At 41.1% G+C, this 17796-nt stretch overlaps 1 protein-coding gene across 2 annotated transcripts; it reads left to right on the forward strand.

The window, feature by feature from the left end:
* The first annotated feature begins 102 nt into the window (after positions 1-102).
* On the forward strand, positions 103-16461 carry kcnip1b (Kv channel interacting protein 1 b). Of its 2 annotated transcripts, none has more exons than XM_023418140.2 (8): positions 103-864; positions 12496-12620; positions 13135-13204; positions 13286-13356; positions 13479-13586; positions 13666-13770; positions 14179-14241; positions 14905-16461. In XM_023418140.2, exons 1-8 carry the CDS (start codon positions 777-779, stop codon positions 14950-14952), a joined length of 678 nt encoding a protein of 225 aa, XP_023273908.1. In that variant the 5' UTR covers positions 103-776; the 3' UTR covers positions 14953-16461. The 2 variants fall into 2 exon arrangements, with proteins under 2 accessions (XP_023273908.1, XP_023273909.1); XM_023418141.2 differs by lacking the exon at positions 103-864 and adding an exon at positions 8231-8545.
* Positions 16462-17796: the final 1335 nt, after the last annotated feature.

Genomic DNA, 17796 nt, shown 5'->3' on the forward strand with positions numbered 1-17796 from the left:
GGGGGGGGCACAGAGGAAGAGGGAGGGCACAGCGGTGGCTGCTGGCTTTCTCTGCAGTACAGATCTGCTGAGGAAGCCAGAGCAGAGCTCCAGCACAGAGCGCAGCCGCAGGGCTCCCACTGCAGCTCACAGGGAGAAACGTCTCACAGAAACAAATACTGGAGGAAGAACCTGACGCCTCACGAGACACAGGACGAGACGAAGAGGAGGGGAGAAGAACTGGACGAGCTTTACTGCTTTTTCTTGGACAAACAGAACTTCCAGTGCGCTCGGCTCTTCACGTCCTGGAGTCAGTTTAATCACTGATCCTCTGACTCAGTCTGTGGGGCGCAACTTTGCTTTTTAAAAGTTTAACATTAAAGACTGGATTTTTGTTTTCCAACATTTCTAACTATCTGGCTCCTTCAGCAGTGATACCTGTCTCACAGTGTGTGTGTGTGTGTGTGTGTGTGTGTGTGTGTGTGTGTGTGCGCGCGCGCGCCTGAGTGAGTGAGTGTGAGTGAAATGAACCTGAGTCAGTTCACAGGTACTCAGGTGCAGCTGTGTTATTATTTATCTCAGTTCTTACTTTTTTCTCCATCTATGACTCGTATCACAAGAACGGCTGCAGCAGCGTCTTCTTCGCATTAAGGATCACACTACGACAACATCTCCTGAAGAAACGTTGTGGAGACTCTTGCAAGTTCAAACCTTTTTTTTTTTTTTTTAAATATCCTGGAAGAAGCAGTTTTTCCCCGGTGAAGCTTCAGCCCCCCGGCCCCTGCCTCTACCTCAGGATGGCTGGCTGTACCAGCCGCTGCAGGCAGGGGGTGCTCAAACTCATCCAGTCCCTGCAGAGATTGGTGTCAGGAACCCTCACCAAAGGTACTGTGGCTCTTCACCCCAACACAGATGAACTTGCATGTTTCACTCACATCATTTACAGTTCACGACTTTTCACATGTGAACACTTGATCAGATACAGACATCTGTGCTCATGTGATCCACTGATGCTTTCATACAACAGAGTGTAAGAAACACACGACATTACTGTGTCGAAAACTTCTGGCAATCTACCTTTACTTTTACTTTCCGACTCAAAACTTTATCAGCAGATTGAGTTTTTCTTTTCGCTCGACACTGTTGAGTCCTGATGTTTTTTGTGCAGCCGTGTGGCCAAGGTCAAGGTTCAAATACCCACAACAGCAAAGATGATGAACACAGCTCCTTGACATGTTCATCCACAGCCGTGTCTCTGTCTCTGCTCAGTCCCTGAGCTGATGAGGCGATGTGTGAATTGCGGCCATGAAGGGATGAACATGGTCAGCAACACTCTGATAGATGTTCAGACCTTGGTTGGTTGGTATGAGGGTGAAACCATTTCCCACATTATTATACCAGCAGTCTGGACTGTTGATATGGTGCTGGTGATTTTGCATCAGTGCTTCAAGAATATTTGCCATGTCGCTAAAATGTTCAGAGGTTTATCAGCTTCAAAATTTCCTACAATCCTTACAGCTTCCCCATAAACGAATTGTGTTCAGTGTCATGTGCAAACAAACTCACGTCCATCACATCACACAGGCATCACGGTTCAAACATCACGGTTTGATTTCAAAGTTGGTGAGGACAACGACAAAGTCAAGGAGGTAGGTCGGCTGAATCAGAGGGTGTTGTGTGGTGAATTCTGTCATCAGTCGACACTGATTCTTAGTAAACTGTTAAAAAGGACGGAGGTTTGCTGCATAAGGAGCTGGTTTATGCAGCAACTGCTTCTTTAAACCGCGTGTGGTCACCTTTAAGAGCGAAAGGATGAGGTCATCTTTGCGTCATCCACACACACTCCTTGGACAACATTTATGAGACACTCTGGCTCTCTCTGTCTGTCTCTCTCTCTCTCTCTCTGTCTCTCTCTGTCTCAGTCTCTCTGTCTCTCTCTCTCTGTCTCTCTCTGTCTCGGTCTCTCCGTCTCTCTCTCTGTCTCTCTCCGTCTCTCTCTCTCTCTCTGTCTCTCTTTCGTTCTCTATCGCTCTCTCTCTGTCTCTCTCTCCTCACCACCTCCTTCATCCTAAAAGTTACTTTTCACTTCAGCAGCAAAATAACAAATGCTGAGTCAGAGTGCAGCTGCAGGTCTGTCACGACAGCTCTGATATAAAAGTAAAATTAAACTCAGTCACTCACAAGTACGGCACATAAAACATTTGTGCAGGCGCTGCTTTTATTCTCACTGCGAGCCATGAACTGCAGGTCTGTGCATTTTTCCTCTCGACCATTTGTCTCCTCCACTTGTTTATTTTCCATCCAGAAACATTTGTCTCACTGTAAAACTATAAATAATGTGTGAGCATATCCACTGCCGGGAACTGATTTCCTCCAGAGCAGGAGAGTTACAGTCACATCAGGCAGCAACGTCACAAACACAAAGTGTTTCTGTGTTTGACATATTTTACAAAACATTCATTTTTAAAGGTGGCAAACTATTTGTAGGAACACAGTTTAATATCTGGTACCTTTTATTATATTTATATGTTTCATGTTCGATGATATTGTTCGTGCGTTTCCTACAGGTTCTGACAGAAAATATGAAAATGAATGCAACTGACTGGAGCAACAACATCCCTGCTCCACTTCTGATTTGTTTTACTCTCATACTGATCAACTGACTAAACTCTCACAGACAACGTATACTGTGTAACCCGTGATGTTATTTGTCCATTAGCGCTGACGAATGTCCACTGTCTTAAAATCAGCCTAACCTCACACACCGCAGTAAATGAATGTGATTAAGCAGCTGTGCTCTAAACTGGTGACTTAGTCAGCGACTGTGCTATTCTGGAAATAATTCCACCTACTTGTGGCTGCATGGGTTGACAATCTAGGTCATGCACTGCAGCCTCATATCTGTAATGTGTATAAACTGAGAGACTGTGCTCTATCCGTCCTTTTATATAACAAACAGCTCCAACCCTACTTTCACAGTAAGGGGCTCATGTTCCAAATCAAAGTGAGGACTGGATTCACATCTTCAGAAGAACAAAGAGGAAAAGTGTTTCAGGCTGATCTCTGTCCCTCTGCCATTATTTGCAGATGCCAGTAATGTTGCCCCCTGAGTCCTGAAAGGATGAGCAGTAGATGAACTAGAGTGAATTGTGTTGAACGTCTGGTCTCTTGACACTGAGCCTCTGCTCCGATTCGCTGCTTCTCCACAAATGTTCCTTTGTGCTTTTCTGATTGCGGCTCATGAGTTTGACCTTTGACTGCATTAAGGTTAAGACATTTGTATATGTGGCGCCACAGGGGCCGTATCTTCATGTAATCCCATAATTAAATGTCACTGAGTTAATTAAGTTTCTTCAGTCAAAATACTAAGTTATAAATTATCTAAAATTGGGCCCATTGATTACATCATATCCACACACCGTGGGGGATTTTTTAAGTTTTAAAATTGCAGTTTTTGCTTGATAAGGAAAGAGAAAATGTGGAATTTAGCAGCGTGAATTATATAATACCAGCTCCCAGTGAGATGTCTCAACAGGAACATATCCAAGCTTTTATATACACGTCTGAAAAGAGTGGACACTGGCACACACTCTGAGACCCAGGACCTCCAAAAGAAATTTAAACTTACATCTCTCTGATAAGATTAACAAAGATATCTCTGTAATAATTGTGTTATATTACAACGTGGCACTCATGTCATTGTTATTGTGTCCATAAATGAACATCACTCCTATAGAATATAGAATAGTAGAGATCATTTCTCATTATCTCAACTATAAACTTCTAAAATGAAAAGTTGATACATAATATAAATAAAGGCCTGATCCATCACCTTTGCTGCACATGTATTTGAGGGGTGTTTGCATACATAATTAAAGAGTGTGAGTTGGTGGAAAATGTGCATTTGCATTTCATGTTCATTCATTCAAATGTAATTCAAAATCTGGAGCTGCTGATTATGAATGTTTCTAAGCTTGATGCAAATAAACCTTGTTTAGACTTTCAGACTTAGATCTTTCCACTGATACTGACACTGAATACAAGTTTGCAAATTTGTGTTTTGAATTTTAGCAGCAAGGCTGGATCATAAACGTTAGATCTGAGACAGAGTCAAACGAGTGAATAGAGTTGATCTCACCTTGTAGGTTCACAGTGTGCGTGACAGTCTTTATTCTTTCATCACGGCTGTGGTCCTTTTTCTGCACAATTTACTCACACACACTCTGCAGACAGAGGACCAGCAGAGATCATATGCATGGAAGAAGACATGAAAATATGCATATTCAGCTTCACACACGCAAACTTGTCAGGTAGACTGAATAACGCAAGTCCCCAAGTGTCCAGCAAACACGTATCTCCAGCAGTTTACGCACATTTGGCTGCACACACTTCTATACACGGTGACATGAACCACAGCGCTCTTCTTGTTCACCTTTAAAATGCTTCACTTACAAACTCAGCAGCATTTATTCATTTTCAGACATTTAACAGTGTGAGTAGCAGAGCTGAGACGTGGGGGGTGACGTGCCTCGGGCTCCCTGTAGTATCTATACTGAACTTTATACTTTAGTTTCACATTGTTGCTTTTGAAATAGTTTTGTTGTGTAGCACTACAAACAAGTGAAGCTTTGTGAGAAACCTGATGAGGATGTTTTATCTACAACAAAGTGCAGCAGCAGGGAAATAATATTTCATTTCCTACAGGAACAATTTGATACAAGCAACTGCTGCTTTTTCTTATTTTTTATTTTTTCATATAGCAGCAATATAAAGGCAGTGTCCAACGTCCTTGGTTTCATTTGAGGATGTGGTGATAATGTGTCTGGAGGTGACTGGGACTGGACTCCTCTAATATATCAACATCCATACATCCCCAATCCCAAACCACAAACATGAACATGTGCATGCACGGACGCGTTTAATGTCAACACTTTCACACTACCAGCAGTTTAAACATTTTGGGAAACTGAAGAGGTGAGTGTCTGAGTCTTTGCTCGTGCTGATGGACACGTTTTGTTTTACACCATCTTTCATGCAGACCAGGACCTGCTGGAAACAGCAGGAGTGAAGCAGGTGAGGACAGAAAGTCACTCCTCCATCCTCACACTGCACCTGTCTCTCACCTGTGTCCTCTGAGTGCGTAACCTTGCAGCAGGAGTCACGTCCTGCCACGCTGCAGAGACGGATTCAGATCTATGGCTCGTGCACAGAGCTGTGGCAGAATTACCCAGCATTCCTCTGCGTATGTGAACTTTGCTTCGTCAAAACTCTCCTTTCGTTTTGTCTCTCGTTTTCTGCAGCTGTAAAAGAAGCTGGCAGAATGTGTCTCCGCTTTTAATTTTTTACATCACCTCTCTACAAACTTTTATGTAACCGCCTTCTTCTACATTTATTTTTATCTCTTGCCTCCTCTCTCTCTCCCTCTCTCTCTCTCTCTCTCTCTCTCTCTCTCTCTCTCTCCAGCCTCTTTGCTTTACTGTCTAATAGAGAATCCTAGTATTTGATGCAATGAGTGCGGATGGCTGCGTGGTGTGTAGTTGTGTAGAGTACAGTAGGTTCTTCTCATACACGTTCATATGTTGTTGTACTTGTGCTGCTCTGGTGTCACAAGCTGCTGGTTTGATCAGGAGCGAATGTGCTCTGCTGCCACCTGTTGTTCAAAGAGCAACTCCACACGCGCTGTCGGTTCTTCAGCTGTTCTGTCTCGACAGTTCCTTCAGTGTTTGCTCAGTTTGTTCGTTCAGTTACTTTCTTTCTGTCTTCTGTTCTAAACATCTGACCGTCAGAGTCACTGCTGTATTTTCCCTGAGTGCAGTATGAGCTCTATGATCCATGTTTATCTGACTGACTACAGAGTGGCTCTGCACTTTTATAACATTTAATCTAATTGATCATATTTTAATATTCATTTTTTTTTATTATTATGTTTTTATTTATTATTATTCACTTCCTCTATTTGAAATTAATTTGAACATAAAACTATTACTGATCTAGAAAGTAAAATCTAATAAATATTTGTCACAATTTACATTTCAAATGACAGAAATATTGTTCGTTTTGTCTGACCAGTCAAAAATCATCCACATGTCCAAATTTTCACTGACAGTTTTACATTTAGTGAGACTGTAAACACGAGCCGTTACAAAACAGTTGCCTTCCTCTAGAAGAACCACAAAAAGGAGACTTCCAGATCCTGTAGCCTCCTGTTCCCGCTCTCTAAGTCTCCTAACGCACATCCAGATCTGATACGGAGAGTGTGTAGGCCGACCTGTAGCTCATGAATTGGTGAAAAGATAATGAGGACATTATGAAGTCAGACTGCAGTGCAGTGTCCTCTGTGCTTGTCAGAGTGCAGGGTGAGACGGTGCAGAAAGGCAGATCCAGATGGCAAACATCTGTCACAGGGATTACATGGCGTCACTTACAGTTGTCTGAAGACTTAACTCTCCATCTGCACGTGTCTGTATGTGTGTGTTGGTGTATCTGGAGGCTTACTTCTATTTTAGGGTGAAGATTTCTTAAACATCTGTGATAGCACTGTGATTTTTTTATGCACGCTTCATGAACAGTCACTATGAGGATTTTTGCTAGAAGTTAAAGTAATGATTTATTTATCTGTTTTTGAGAAACATATGATAATGATCTTTTATTTTTATTTTACTGTGACAATATTTGAATGGAGGTAAAAGGGAAAAAGTGCTTCAAGGAAAAGAGGATTGAACAATATTTATTAGAATTATAAAAGACTTTATGTTTAATTAATCAGTGCATGTTAAGTTCTTACCTCAACCCCAGCTTCACCTGCCCTGCATGCTGTGCTCTGCTATTCAACACATGCAGTGATTAGGCAAGTTTTCAAGGCTTACATAACCAGAAGGAATAAATATTCAATTTATGAATAACTGCAGAGTTAAGTCTCTCAAACTCATGATCTAAAACATCGTATATCTCATTATTGCCACTGTACTCCATCCACATGGCTTTAGCTCTCTGCGCTGCTCATTCTGAAGGAGGTTGAACGCAACTTTCAAGAAACAGGAAAGCTGAAACGTCATCGGAAAAATGGCAGTGCATGAATTTTTTAAACCAAGAGTGGTTTTCTGAAGCCGTCACATAAACACCAGGACCGACATTTCTGCTCTGCAGCCGGTGGAATATTTAAGAAGCCGTTCACATTTTCTGTGTGTTCCTGAGCAGCTGATTTTTAAACGTCTTAACCTGCTTCCAATAATTGTGGATTTAAATTCTCAGCGGAGAGAAGCTTCAGAGAATCACTGCAGTTTCATGTCAAATGCAAACTTCAGGGGTTTCCTGCGTCACATGTAGTTTCCCTCATCAGCTGCTTTCCTCCACATTGACTGATTTTGTTTAAGCAGAAAAAAAACACTTACAAACACTTCTTCACTTCTTCATCCAACAACCCCGTGTGATTTTTAACGCTCAGCACTCGTAGGGAAATAAACATTACTCACTCCCGCTGCTCTCCTTCCCCCAGTTCACACAGCCTCATTTTCTTAAACTGAATCTCTTCCATGAATATTCATTGACACCATTAAACACTGTAATGTTCTTGTTTGTACCACAGTAAAAGAGAGAGAGAAAGGAAGATTCATTCTCTGTTGTTCTCCACACGGGAGGAAGAGAGAGAGGAAAAGGTCTGGTGGTGGACTGGTGCAGCGTTCACAGCCACCACACTAAATATCTGCATCATCATTATGATACAAACGAATATGAAGTGATATTGACCTGAAGTTATCGATAACCAAAGGGTTGAGCTGTGTGTGTGTGTGTGTGTGTGTGTGTGTGCGTGTGTATGGGTGCGTATGTGTGTGCGTGTGTGTGTGCCTACGTGTTTGTGTGTGTGTGTGTGTGCGTGTGTGTGTGCCTACGTGTGTGTGTGTGTGTGTGCGTGTGCCTGTGTGTCTGTGTATGTGTGTGTGTGTGTGCGTGTGTGTGCGTGTGTATGTGCCTGTGTGTGTGTGTGTGTGTGTGTGTGTGTGTGTGTGTGTGTGTGTGTGTGTAAAAAGACAAATAAGTCACGATTAAGAGAAGGAAACAAGAATGGATGGTCTGAATGTAGAGACCTGAGATGTGTCTTTGTGGCTGTAGATGAATGCCCTTCATCTGCTCCCATCCACCTGTCAGTCGTGTTATGAGTGAGAAGTGAATCAGTTACCAGCGTCTGTCCACAGTAACACGAGGGACAGGGGAGCAGAAAGAGGGAGGAAGGCTGACAGATGAGTGGAGTGAAGCTCAGAGCAGAGGGAGTGGCACAGAGAGGCAGGAGCAGCTCATGTGCGTTTGGAGAAAGAGATCAGAAATCCAGAAGAATCAGCTGAATGAGGAGAGCTGATCTGAAACCAGTGAGAAGACATAACGGGGGCAAAGCCCCTTTAAGATCCAGACCCGCAGAGGCAGATAAAGGCAGAACGACAGGGTGACAAAATCGTGAAATAAAAAGCGGACTATTACTCGTTGTTTGGACAGGCTGGTTTCCACGGTGACAACATGGGTGCAGTGGTGGGCACTTTGACCATGCAAACCAAGCAGAGAAGACCATCCAGAGGTACGTCAACATCAGTCAGAGAGAGACGGAGAGAAGACAAAAGAGCAACAGAAAGCTAGACTAAACAGAGAGAGAGAAACCAGCTCAACAGGAAAGAAAGGAAACAGAATAACAAATAATTTGGACCAGTTGTAACTCATAATAAGTGTTTGTGTTTGTTATTTTCTGTGTTGCACATTTACCATCAGCAGGAACATGTATGTGTTTACCATATTTCTGTGGCGTGAAAGATTGAACTAGGAAGGCGTAACCCATTTAACCAAATGGTACCAAACAGCATGTGAATGTGAAGTGCATTAACTAACAGCAGTTTATATTTTAAAATAAAAATGTCGACATATACACATGCACGTTCAAGCAAGTGGCAGCAGAATTGTGGGGGATGAAGCGACACGCGCTGCTGCTGCTGAGGTGTGAGGAACAACACATGTACTGTGGTCATGATGGAGAGATTACAGAATACCATGGGGTCGGATGTCCTTGAAAACAACTAGAGAGCAAAATCACTGCCCCCCCCCCACGCTATGATTATCTGTGTGTGTGTGTGTGTGTGTGTGTGTGTGTGTGTGTGTGTGCGCGTGCGCCTGTTGGATGTGTGAGTGAGTGAGCGAAAGAGAAGTGGGAAGCGAATGAGGGTTCAGGCGAGAGCATGTGAATTAACACGCAGCTCACATATCATACCTCCTTTGGCCGTATGCTTGAGAAGCCTGTTGTCATGGAGACTGGGTTGTAGGGGCATGAGAGGAGAGTGTGAATGTGATCCAACACTCAGCCAGGATGAATGATGAATTTACAGTACGGCTGCATGAGATAGAAATAAAATGGATGAAGCAGCAAGCAAAGCAATTACTCTCTGACACCTCACGGGATGAGGGTGACGCTTGGGGTTTGTTTTTACTCGTCCTGATAAAAAGCTTTTCAAAAGCTGTTGGGAAAAGAGAGCACAGGGGTCATCCTGTTTTTTCCATCAAGGTTTGTGTTTTGGTACAAACTGTGGAGAGGTGACATGAGATGAGACAAGATAGAAGATTCCCAGGAGGGAAAATGAGTGTTACAGCAGCACAGGAAACAGGGCAGAGAGGTGTGTCAAAGCACGACACCAATACAAATAAGTCACACTATGATATTGTAGAGTAGTCATCTGCAGAACAAGCCAAAGCCCTGATGTCTCTGGAGGATTTGCTCTTTGCAGCACAGCGGTGTATAGTGAGTGTTGAACTTCAAGAATCACAAGTTTGCAAAAAGGGGCAGAAAATAAAGTCGCTGCATGAGCGGAAGGTTTTAAAGCAACCGCTGATTTTGTTCCACGACATAAATGCAAAGTAAAATCACTGTGAAAAAAACTTTCAGAATTAAAGGAATAGTTCAAATACACTTACTTTCTGGATGAGAGTTCGATCTGAGGATCAACATCTCTCTCAAGACTGTACGATACGTATGATGCTACAGCCAGCAGCCATTAGCTTAGCAGAAGGTGGCTTTTAGCTACTGACTGTAACTTCATATTTATCGCATGGACATGGAAGTGATATAAATCAGCTTTTAAACTCGGAAGTTTAAAGAATATAAGTGTGTACTTGTTTAAGGGCAAGTAGAACATAGAGAACATTTTGTATTAGTTTCAACTCTTAAACAAACCTGTGATGAAGAGAGTTGTGATGTAACGCTCCCACCAACTTAACTTGGCTTCAATAACTCTTCCCTCCCGATACATCTGATCAATGTTTATGTGCAGAGCAGCTGCTGCATCATTTACATCTGCTGCTTATAAGCTTCAGCATCAAACACCTAATGGTTGCAGAGGGTCTGAATCTTGCGAGAGTAAATCTCTTTGTTTTAATCTGGTAATTATAGAATTATAGATTTTTTTTCATCAGTAAATTAAGTGTTGTAATTCCAGGTGGTTAAATGCCCAGTGGTTACTGGTAAACTCTAATTATTCAATCAATATCCCCTTTTTCTCATCATGCTTCTGAGATCAATAGCAACATCTTTTACTGAATCCCATTTTTTTTCTTTATTTTTCTTTGCTTCAAACATATTGTGAATCCTGTTGTGCCATATGTTGTTCTCTCCTTTTTTCTTCACACTCCGCCACCTCCCTCTTTCTCTCGTCCCAGTTCTCCATGTCTCACCCTTCCTCTGATCAACACCTCTGCCTGTTTCCTTTTCTCACCTTCATTTGACTTCATCTGTTTCTGACCACACAACACACACACACACACACACAGACACACACACACACACAGCATGAAACCTTTTTATTCACAGGGAAAATAAAATTGTTTGACACCCTTTTTTTTGTCAGGTTCACCCTGTGCTCCCACCGCTGTTCACATTTATCATAGCTGTCCATCTCCATGACAACAGCAGTCAGGGAGATCGCAACAGGACCTCAGAGGAAAATTGAGAGAAAGCAAAACATGACGACCCACGATCAGATTATAACTGACAGTGAATAGTCCCAAGGTTTCACTGTGTTTCAGCATCCAGTAGAAAAAGAGAAGAAACAACGAGGAGCAACATCTCTCTCAGAATGAGCTAATGTGCTAAGCTCTGTGCTATAGTTTTTCATGCATGTGGAAGTTGTCTTTCAAATTATTATTTTATTATGTCATATTATTTCTAAATAAGCTTCACAAGTATTGTCTGTAACCGACCATGTGCAGCCCTGAGAACATGTTTGATCTTCGTGAGAGAACCCAGCTGTTGTTCTGATAGTTGAGACCATTATCCACTGAGTGAATCTGAAAACGTGATAAATAACAAACAGGATCCAGATGAAGATGGATTCAAAGATTAAAGCTGCAGAATTTGTCCTTGTGCAGAGAAACAATTGCAGCTAATGAGATGTTACTGTTGGAAGAGTTCATGCTTCTGGGAACTGCGAGAAAGTGGATGGTCGATAATTGACATGAAATTCAAATGAAGATAACCTCTGTCAGATGATGCACACTGTTTCGGCGTTGAGGATTAGTCCTGACGGCGCTGATGAATGGGTTGAAATGAATGAGTCATCGCCACTCTCCAAAAAGCAGGAGTATTATATTCAATTGAATCTCCTTTTCTGTGAGGCTGACTGAGCCAGCTGATGCTGACACAGCCACAGTGGAGGTTGGTGTGGACATTTGTCAAGTCATCGATGTGTTGCTGGTCAAGCTCTCAATGTGGAACTGATGTTGTTTTGATCTTTTAAAATAATGAATCCAAGGATAAAGTTCAAAATAACATTTGATCTTCAAGAAAAGCAAAAATAAATAGCTTATACAGGATCTCAGTTGGGATATAAAAGTAAGTTACAGCAGCCACCGTGTGTGAATGTGCTGTCCTTCCTCATCGATATAAGGCCCCAGACTTCACATTTCATTTCCGCACCATTTGTTCAAACAGTCTGCTGCTGCGAGTGAACACGACACTTGCACTTAGCGCTTGTGTGGCTGTTTCCTCTTGGATATTTGCTCGTGTTTGTGAACTCAGTGGTGTGTGGATTGTGTGCACAGCCGGCTGTCGGGAAGTTAGAATTGCCCCAGCAGCTGGAGACAGTCACAGTGACAAACCCTTGCTCACAGCAGAACCAGAACACATCATTAACCGCCATCCTCCTCTACAGCGGCCGATACTCAGCTCCATGTTGCCATTAATAAAGTCCCTGGAGTCCTGAGGGGAAATCTATTTGTCAAGTTTTTCTCTCTTTCTATCTCTTTGTGATCCTCTTCTTTCCTTATTCCTCTGCTGCTTCACTTCACCTCTGTAAGCACTCTTTTCTGCTGCCTAATCAGATTCTTGACATGTTTCCTGCCGACTTAACATTCTCAAGCTTCGCTGAGTTGTCTCTTTACTGCGTATTACAGTTTTTATGTTGCTAAAGATTGGGAAGAGCACATGTTAAACAGGGATTATAGAGGTCTTGACATGACTCTGTGTAATAAAGATCTCTCTCTTCCCTGTAGATAAAACTGATGACGAGCTGGAGATGACGACGGTGTGTCACAGGCCCGAGGGTCTCGACCAACTGGAAGCTCAGACTAACTTCACCAAACAGGAGCTGCAGATCCTCTACCGTGGTTTCAAGAATGTAATCACACACTGTCTGACTTTATTATGAGATTACATTCATACAACATACAGTACATAGTACAGCAGAGGCTGGAAGGAATGTCTTCATAGTTTTGTATGTATTTGTTCATAAACTAAAGCACTGGACAAATTAAAACCTGGACCAAGATGAAAAGTCAAGGTCATAAAGATTTATCCTCTGAATGCGAATCATACAATCCATACAATGGTTGTTCAGACAAAAATGTCAACCCCATGGTGTTAAATGAAAAGTCAGGGGATCATCCAAGTACTGGGAACAGTTTATTTTCTGGAGGAAGTAAAATAAAAAGTCTAATTTGTGTCAGAATAACATTTAAATAAGAATATTTTAAACAAATATTGGCATGGCTAAAATGCTACAATGTGTTTGTGACAGAAGATACTAACAAATATACGATGAGAGTGAAGTGACCAGGACTACTTTTTCCTACAAACAGAAAAACATTAAAATCATTGAGTGGAGTGACATTAATTGATCTTTTCTCCCTCAGGAATGTCCGAGCGGAGTGGTGAATGAGGAGACATTTAAACACATTTACGCACAGTTCTTCCCTCATGGAGGTAACGTGAAGAGTTGTTGAATCTCTTTCATCTCTCTGTGAGAAACAGAAAAGCTGACACTTTTATTTTCTTGTGTTTCAGATGCAAGCATGTACGCACATTATCTTTTCAATGCATTTGACACTACAAACAACGGCTCCATTAAGTTTAAGGTAAGAAAGAAAATAAATCCTTTGTTATTGCATTTCTGTTAAATATGAAATAATCTACTTCCATGTGTGATGATGCTTTCAGAATGTGATTCTGTTGCTCTGTCCTCCTCTGTCGCCGTCAGGACTTTGTGACGGGGTTGTCGATACTGCTGCGGGGGACTCTGAGGGAAAAGCTGGAGTGGACGTTTCACCTGTATGACATAAACAGAGATGGATACATAAACAGAGAGGTGAGACTGTCTCTTCGTTTCGTGTCTCTGTGTCACTTTGTGTCTCAACACAATGTGAGTAAATCTTCTTTTCTTTCAGGAAATGACTGAGATCGTGAGAGCCATTTATGACATGATGGGAAAATACACCTACCCTGCACTAAAGGGAGACGTCCCGCAGCAGCATGTGGACGCCTTTTTTCAGGTGAGACATAAAGTTAATATGGAATGAACATAAGAGTCAAACATTTCTGTTTCCGGTGACAGGTGACTGATTTTAAAGCCATTGTGTTTACACCGCCAGTAACTTCTCCTGTCTCTCATCACACTCGAGGAGCTTCTGAAATGAAGCTCTCGGCTTTATTGAGACACTTTGCACATGCAACACGTTCTCAGATCCGCCTGATTAAGTTTTATATCAATAGCAATCCCAGTGCCTGCGCTCCATAGCAACTTTAAGACTGTTATTCTCTCTATTGAGTTGTAGTTTCTACCGTTTCTGCATGTAAGGTTCACTGCAGGAGATCACAGTCAACACACTGACACCACAATAGAATAATAACATGTTTTAATCTAATTTTGGTGATTCCCATTATGTTTGTTTTTTTTGCAGAAAATGGATAAAAACAAAGATGGAGTGGTGACTTTAGAGGAGTTTGTTATAGCCTGTCAGGAGGTACGTACTGTCCTGCATCTGTGATTGTCTTCATTCCTTCTGTAAAAACAAGGAAAACTTAATACTTGAATATATAACCATACGCTGCCAATATAAACACATACAGTATGTAGAGTATAAAACATGACATACAAATGTAGTTACACTGAGAAAGGTCCCCAGTATTCATACACATTTGTTGAATAAAAATAATTTTCACATTTAAACAAGGAAGTTGATCCTTGATTTTTGGGAACAGTCTGTGTCACAATATAATCTAGTAAGGTCAAAGGTTCACTTACCAGCTTTTGGAGCTGTCAGCAGCATCTCACTGTCTTCTTTAAGTAAATAGAGCATATTTCCATATTTGCCCAAATGTAGAATCTGAGAGGTGGTTGAAAGCACAGGAAGCCATTAACATAACAAGTAAGATGAAATAAGTAGTAACATTATGAAAATTAAATAATTATTAAAAATATGAAAAAAAATGAAATCAGTGTAGATATGGATATAGATTTAAAACATTTTTAAAGAGCAGAATATATTGTATTTATATTTGAAAGTCTAATTTATGCTCATACAGCAGGGCTGACTATACATATACATTACTATATTACTAGACTTACAGTACAGTGCTAGTTAAATCCATCATTCTGCCATGTTTCTCGTCTCCTCTCTCCACAGGATGAAACCATGATGAGATCCATGCAGCTGTTTGAAAACGTGATGTAGGTCAAGCAGAAGTGATGGAGACAAAGACGTGGAAAACGAGAGGCTTGGTGTGAGTGCGTGTGTGTGGATGCATATGTGCAATACATCCAGTCTCTCCTCCTCTCCCCATCGTATCCAGCTGTGGTCTGGGTACAACCAGAAACCCCCACAAAGACTTGAATGAAGGGACTGGACTGGAGTGATTTTACCTCCCTGTGGAGTTTGGCAGCGCCACACATTAAAAAGTGACCGACAGGCAAGCCGTGGACGTAGACACATCACTCTCAGTCCTGTCTTGAAGATTTGCCTGTTAGAGATAAACATGCTCCTGCATTACAAAGCTGCTCCCGACCAATGAAGAGCTATTACTCCAACCAGCGGAACTATTTTTTCTTTCTTTCCTTCTGTTGTGCCAAACCATATTTGCATGCTTTCGCAAGAGCTTTTGATTTATCTCAAAACTTTGTCAGATTTGCTCTGGGAATTTGGTCATGATGACTTCTGTGTTTATCTCATGCAGCTTGTGGTTGACAGATTATAGCAGATTTCAAATATCAGGTATTGGTTAGACTTTTGCAGTGAGCCCTGTACTTTAGTGTTGACCTGGCTGTCGCTTGCCTGCTGAGTCGATCTGATGCTTATTGTTAAATGTCCGTCTGAAGCTTTCAGTAGAAAGTCAGACAATTTGAAACAGTACTTTTCATGCATCTCTCTGTCTATGTTGGAACTTAGGTTTTAGTGGAGAAAAAAAAGAAAGAAATGGATTCATTCTTTTATATTTTCACCTGTTGTTTTGTTTTGTGTGGTCAAGTCAGTGTGTTGTCAAAAATGTAAAAAACAGTATTAAACAGTAAAAAAACGTGCATACATTTTGGATTTCATGGTAAAAATGAAAATATTTAATAAGAGACTACAGATCGTAAAGCCAATATCTTAATTTGCACAGGTGATCAAGGTGTGACTTGGAAGTGGCAACAATAATATCAATAAAATATTTATATGTTGCGGCCACACTGATCTCTCTCACAGGAAGAGTCATGTGTTTGTTGCTCAGCTCAAAATGTTGATTAAATCCTGGTTTGAGAAAGTCTCTGATACTCGTGCAGGGAAACACCACTGACTGTCAGCTGTGGATTGTGATGATCTGATGAGGATGAGGAGGATGACGATGATGATGATGATGATGACCGCTCCGTCTGTGGTGGTGACTTCCTCCAAACCAAATCTGTGATGTCACACTGACGTACTGCTGCAGACAGAACAGGGCGACTCCTGTGGGTGTCTGCAGATGTTGTTCTGTGAGTCAGGGTGTGTTTGAAAGCACCACCATAATAGAAACTCACTGTGGCTATAGCCCACTAGTTTTAGCACTAAATTATTAATCACTGTTCTTTTTGGCATCCAGGGAGCAGTACATCTGTGTGACATCACAGCCTCGGGTCTCTGATATCTTGGTTTAGAGCAGTTGTTGTATCTCACAAACAGAAATTTAATTCTAAGCCATAATAATAAATAATGAGAATTCTTAAACAGAGTGGTGTTTTACTTTACAGATGTTATTTCTGGTATGCAAGCGTGTGTGTGTGTGTGTGTGTGTCCATGAGTCTTCAACTGTGTGCATTTATTCTGTGTGCTCTTAAGAAATTTATAATTTAACCAACATTTCTGACCCTGAGGGTAATCAATCATATCATAGGAAAAACTGAGGAGAAAAATATAATGCAGATACTTCTATACAAGGCATTCTGTGAGGAGTCCCTGAATGGTTTGATGAGTGTATTTAGTTCCCAGATCTCAACCCATAAGGTCTTTCCTTTAGGTTTTTCCCTTTATCACCCTCTGTACAGATTAACATCTATTCAAACAGAAAGCCTGCCAAGCACAACATTACTGTTTCCTACAAACAGAGATCCACACTGGATGAGGCAAGTAAGTTACTGAAATACCAGAACTCCTTCTGGTTAAAAATGTAATCCCATTAACAAAATATATAAATTAGATTAGATTAGATTAATTTTATTAATCCCACAACTGGGAAATTCATTTACCACAGCAGAAAAATAAACACCTATAGAATAAACATCTATGGAAATATACATCAAAAATACACCAAATATACACTAATAAATACAATATACACAATACACACAATATGTACATGAAAAAGTGCAAGTTTGCACATGGTCAGGAAGAGCAGGAGTTGTGGAGTCTGACAGCTGCTAGAATGAAGGAACCTCTCCTTCTTACAGCGAGGATGTAAAAGTCTGCTGCTGAAGAAGCTACTCAGAGACCCTACAGTGTCATGCAGAGGGTGAGAGGTATTGTTCATGATGGATGTCAGCTTAGCTAACATCCTCCTGTCAGCTACTTCCTCAAACATGCTTTTCTGTGAGTACGAAGTAGAATGACTGTACAGTGTTCATTATGTTATATAGTATCCAGGCTTTATGAATACATGTTGTTTTTATTATTGTTTCATATACAACTATATAACAATATTACAAATGAATTTCACTGCTCAACATAAAATCCCAATTTCCCAGACAAAAACATTCACTGGAGTAATCAGGGTAAATACTAGTTAAGAGGTCAACTTCTTTTTCTTTTGATCATCTGTACACCAGAATATTTCAGCATTTATCACATCAATTCTTAAATCATCATAAATGGATAAATATAAGATATAATTCAGGACCAACGTTGGTTCAAATTATTCTCCCTCAGTGTTTCCTCCTTACTGCCAAAAATTGTTTTAAAATAGCTTTAATCCCAGCAGTTAGTCAGTTATTTTAACACTCACACTCACACACACACACACACACACACACACACACACGCACTTTGTTTATGTTTATACACACATAC

This window comes from Seriola lalandi, unplaced genomic scaffold (genome assembly GCF_002814215.2).
Source record: "Seriola lalandi dorsalis isolate HSWRI2012SDOR001 ecotype SW California unplaced genomic scaffold, Sedor1 jcf7180002054581, whole genome shotgun sequence".
NCBI lineage: Eukaryota > Metazoa > Chordata > Actinopteri > Carangiformes > Carangidae > Seriola > Seriola lalandi.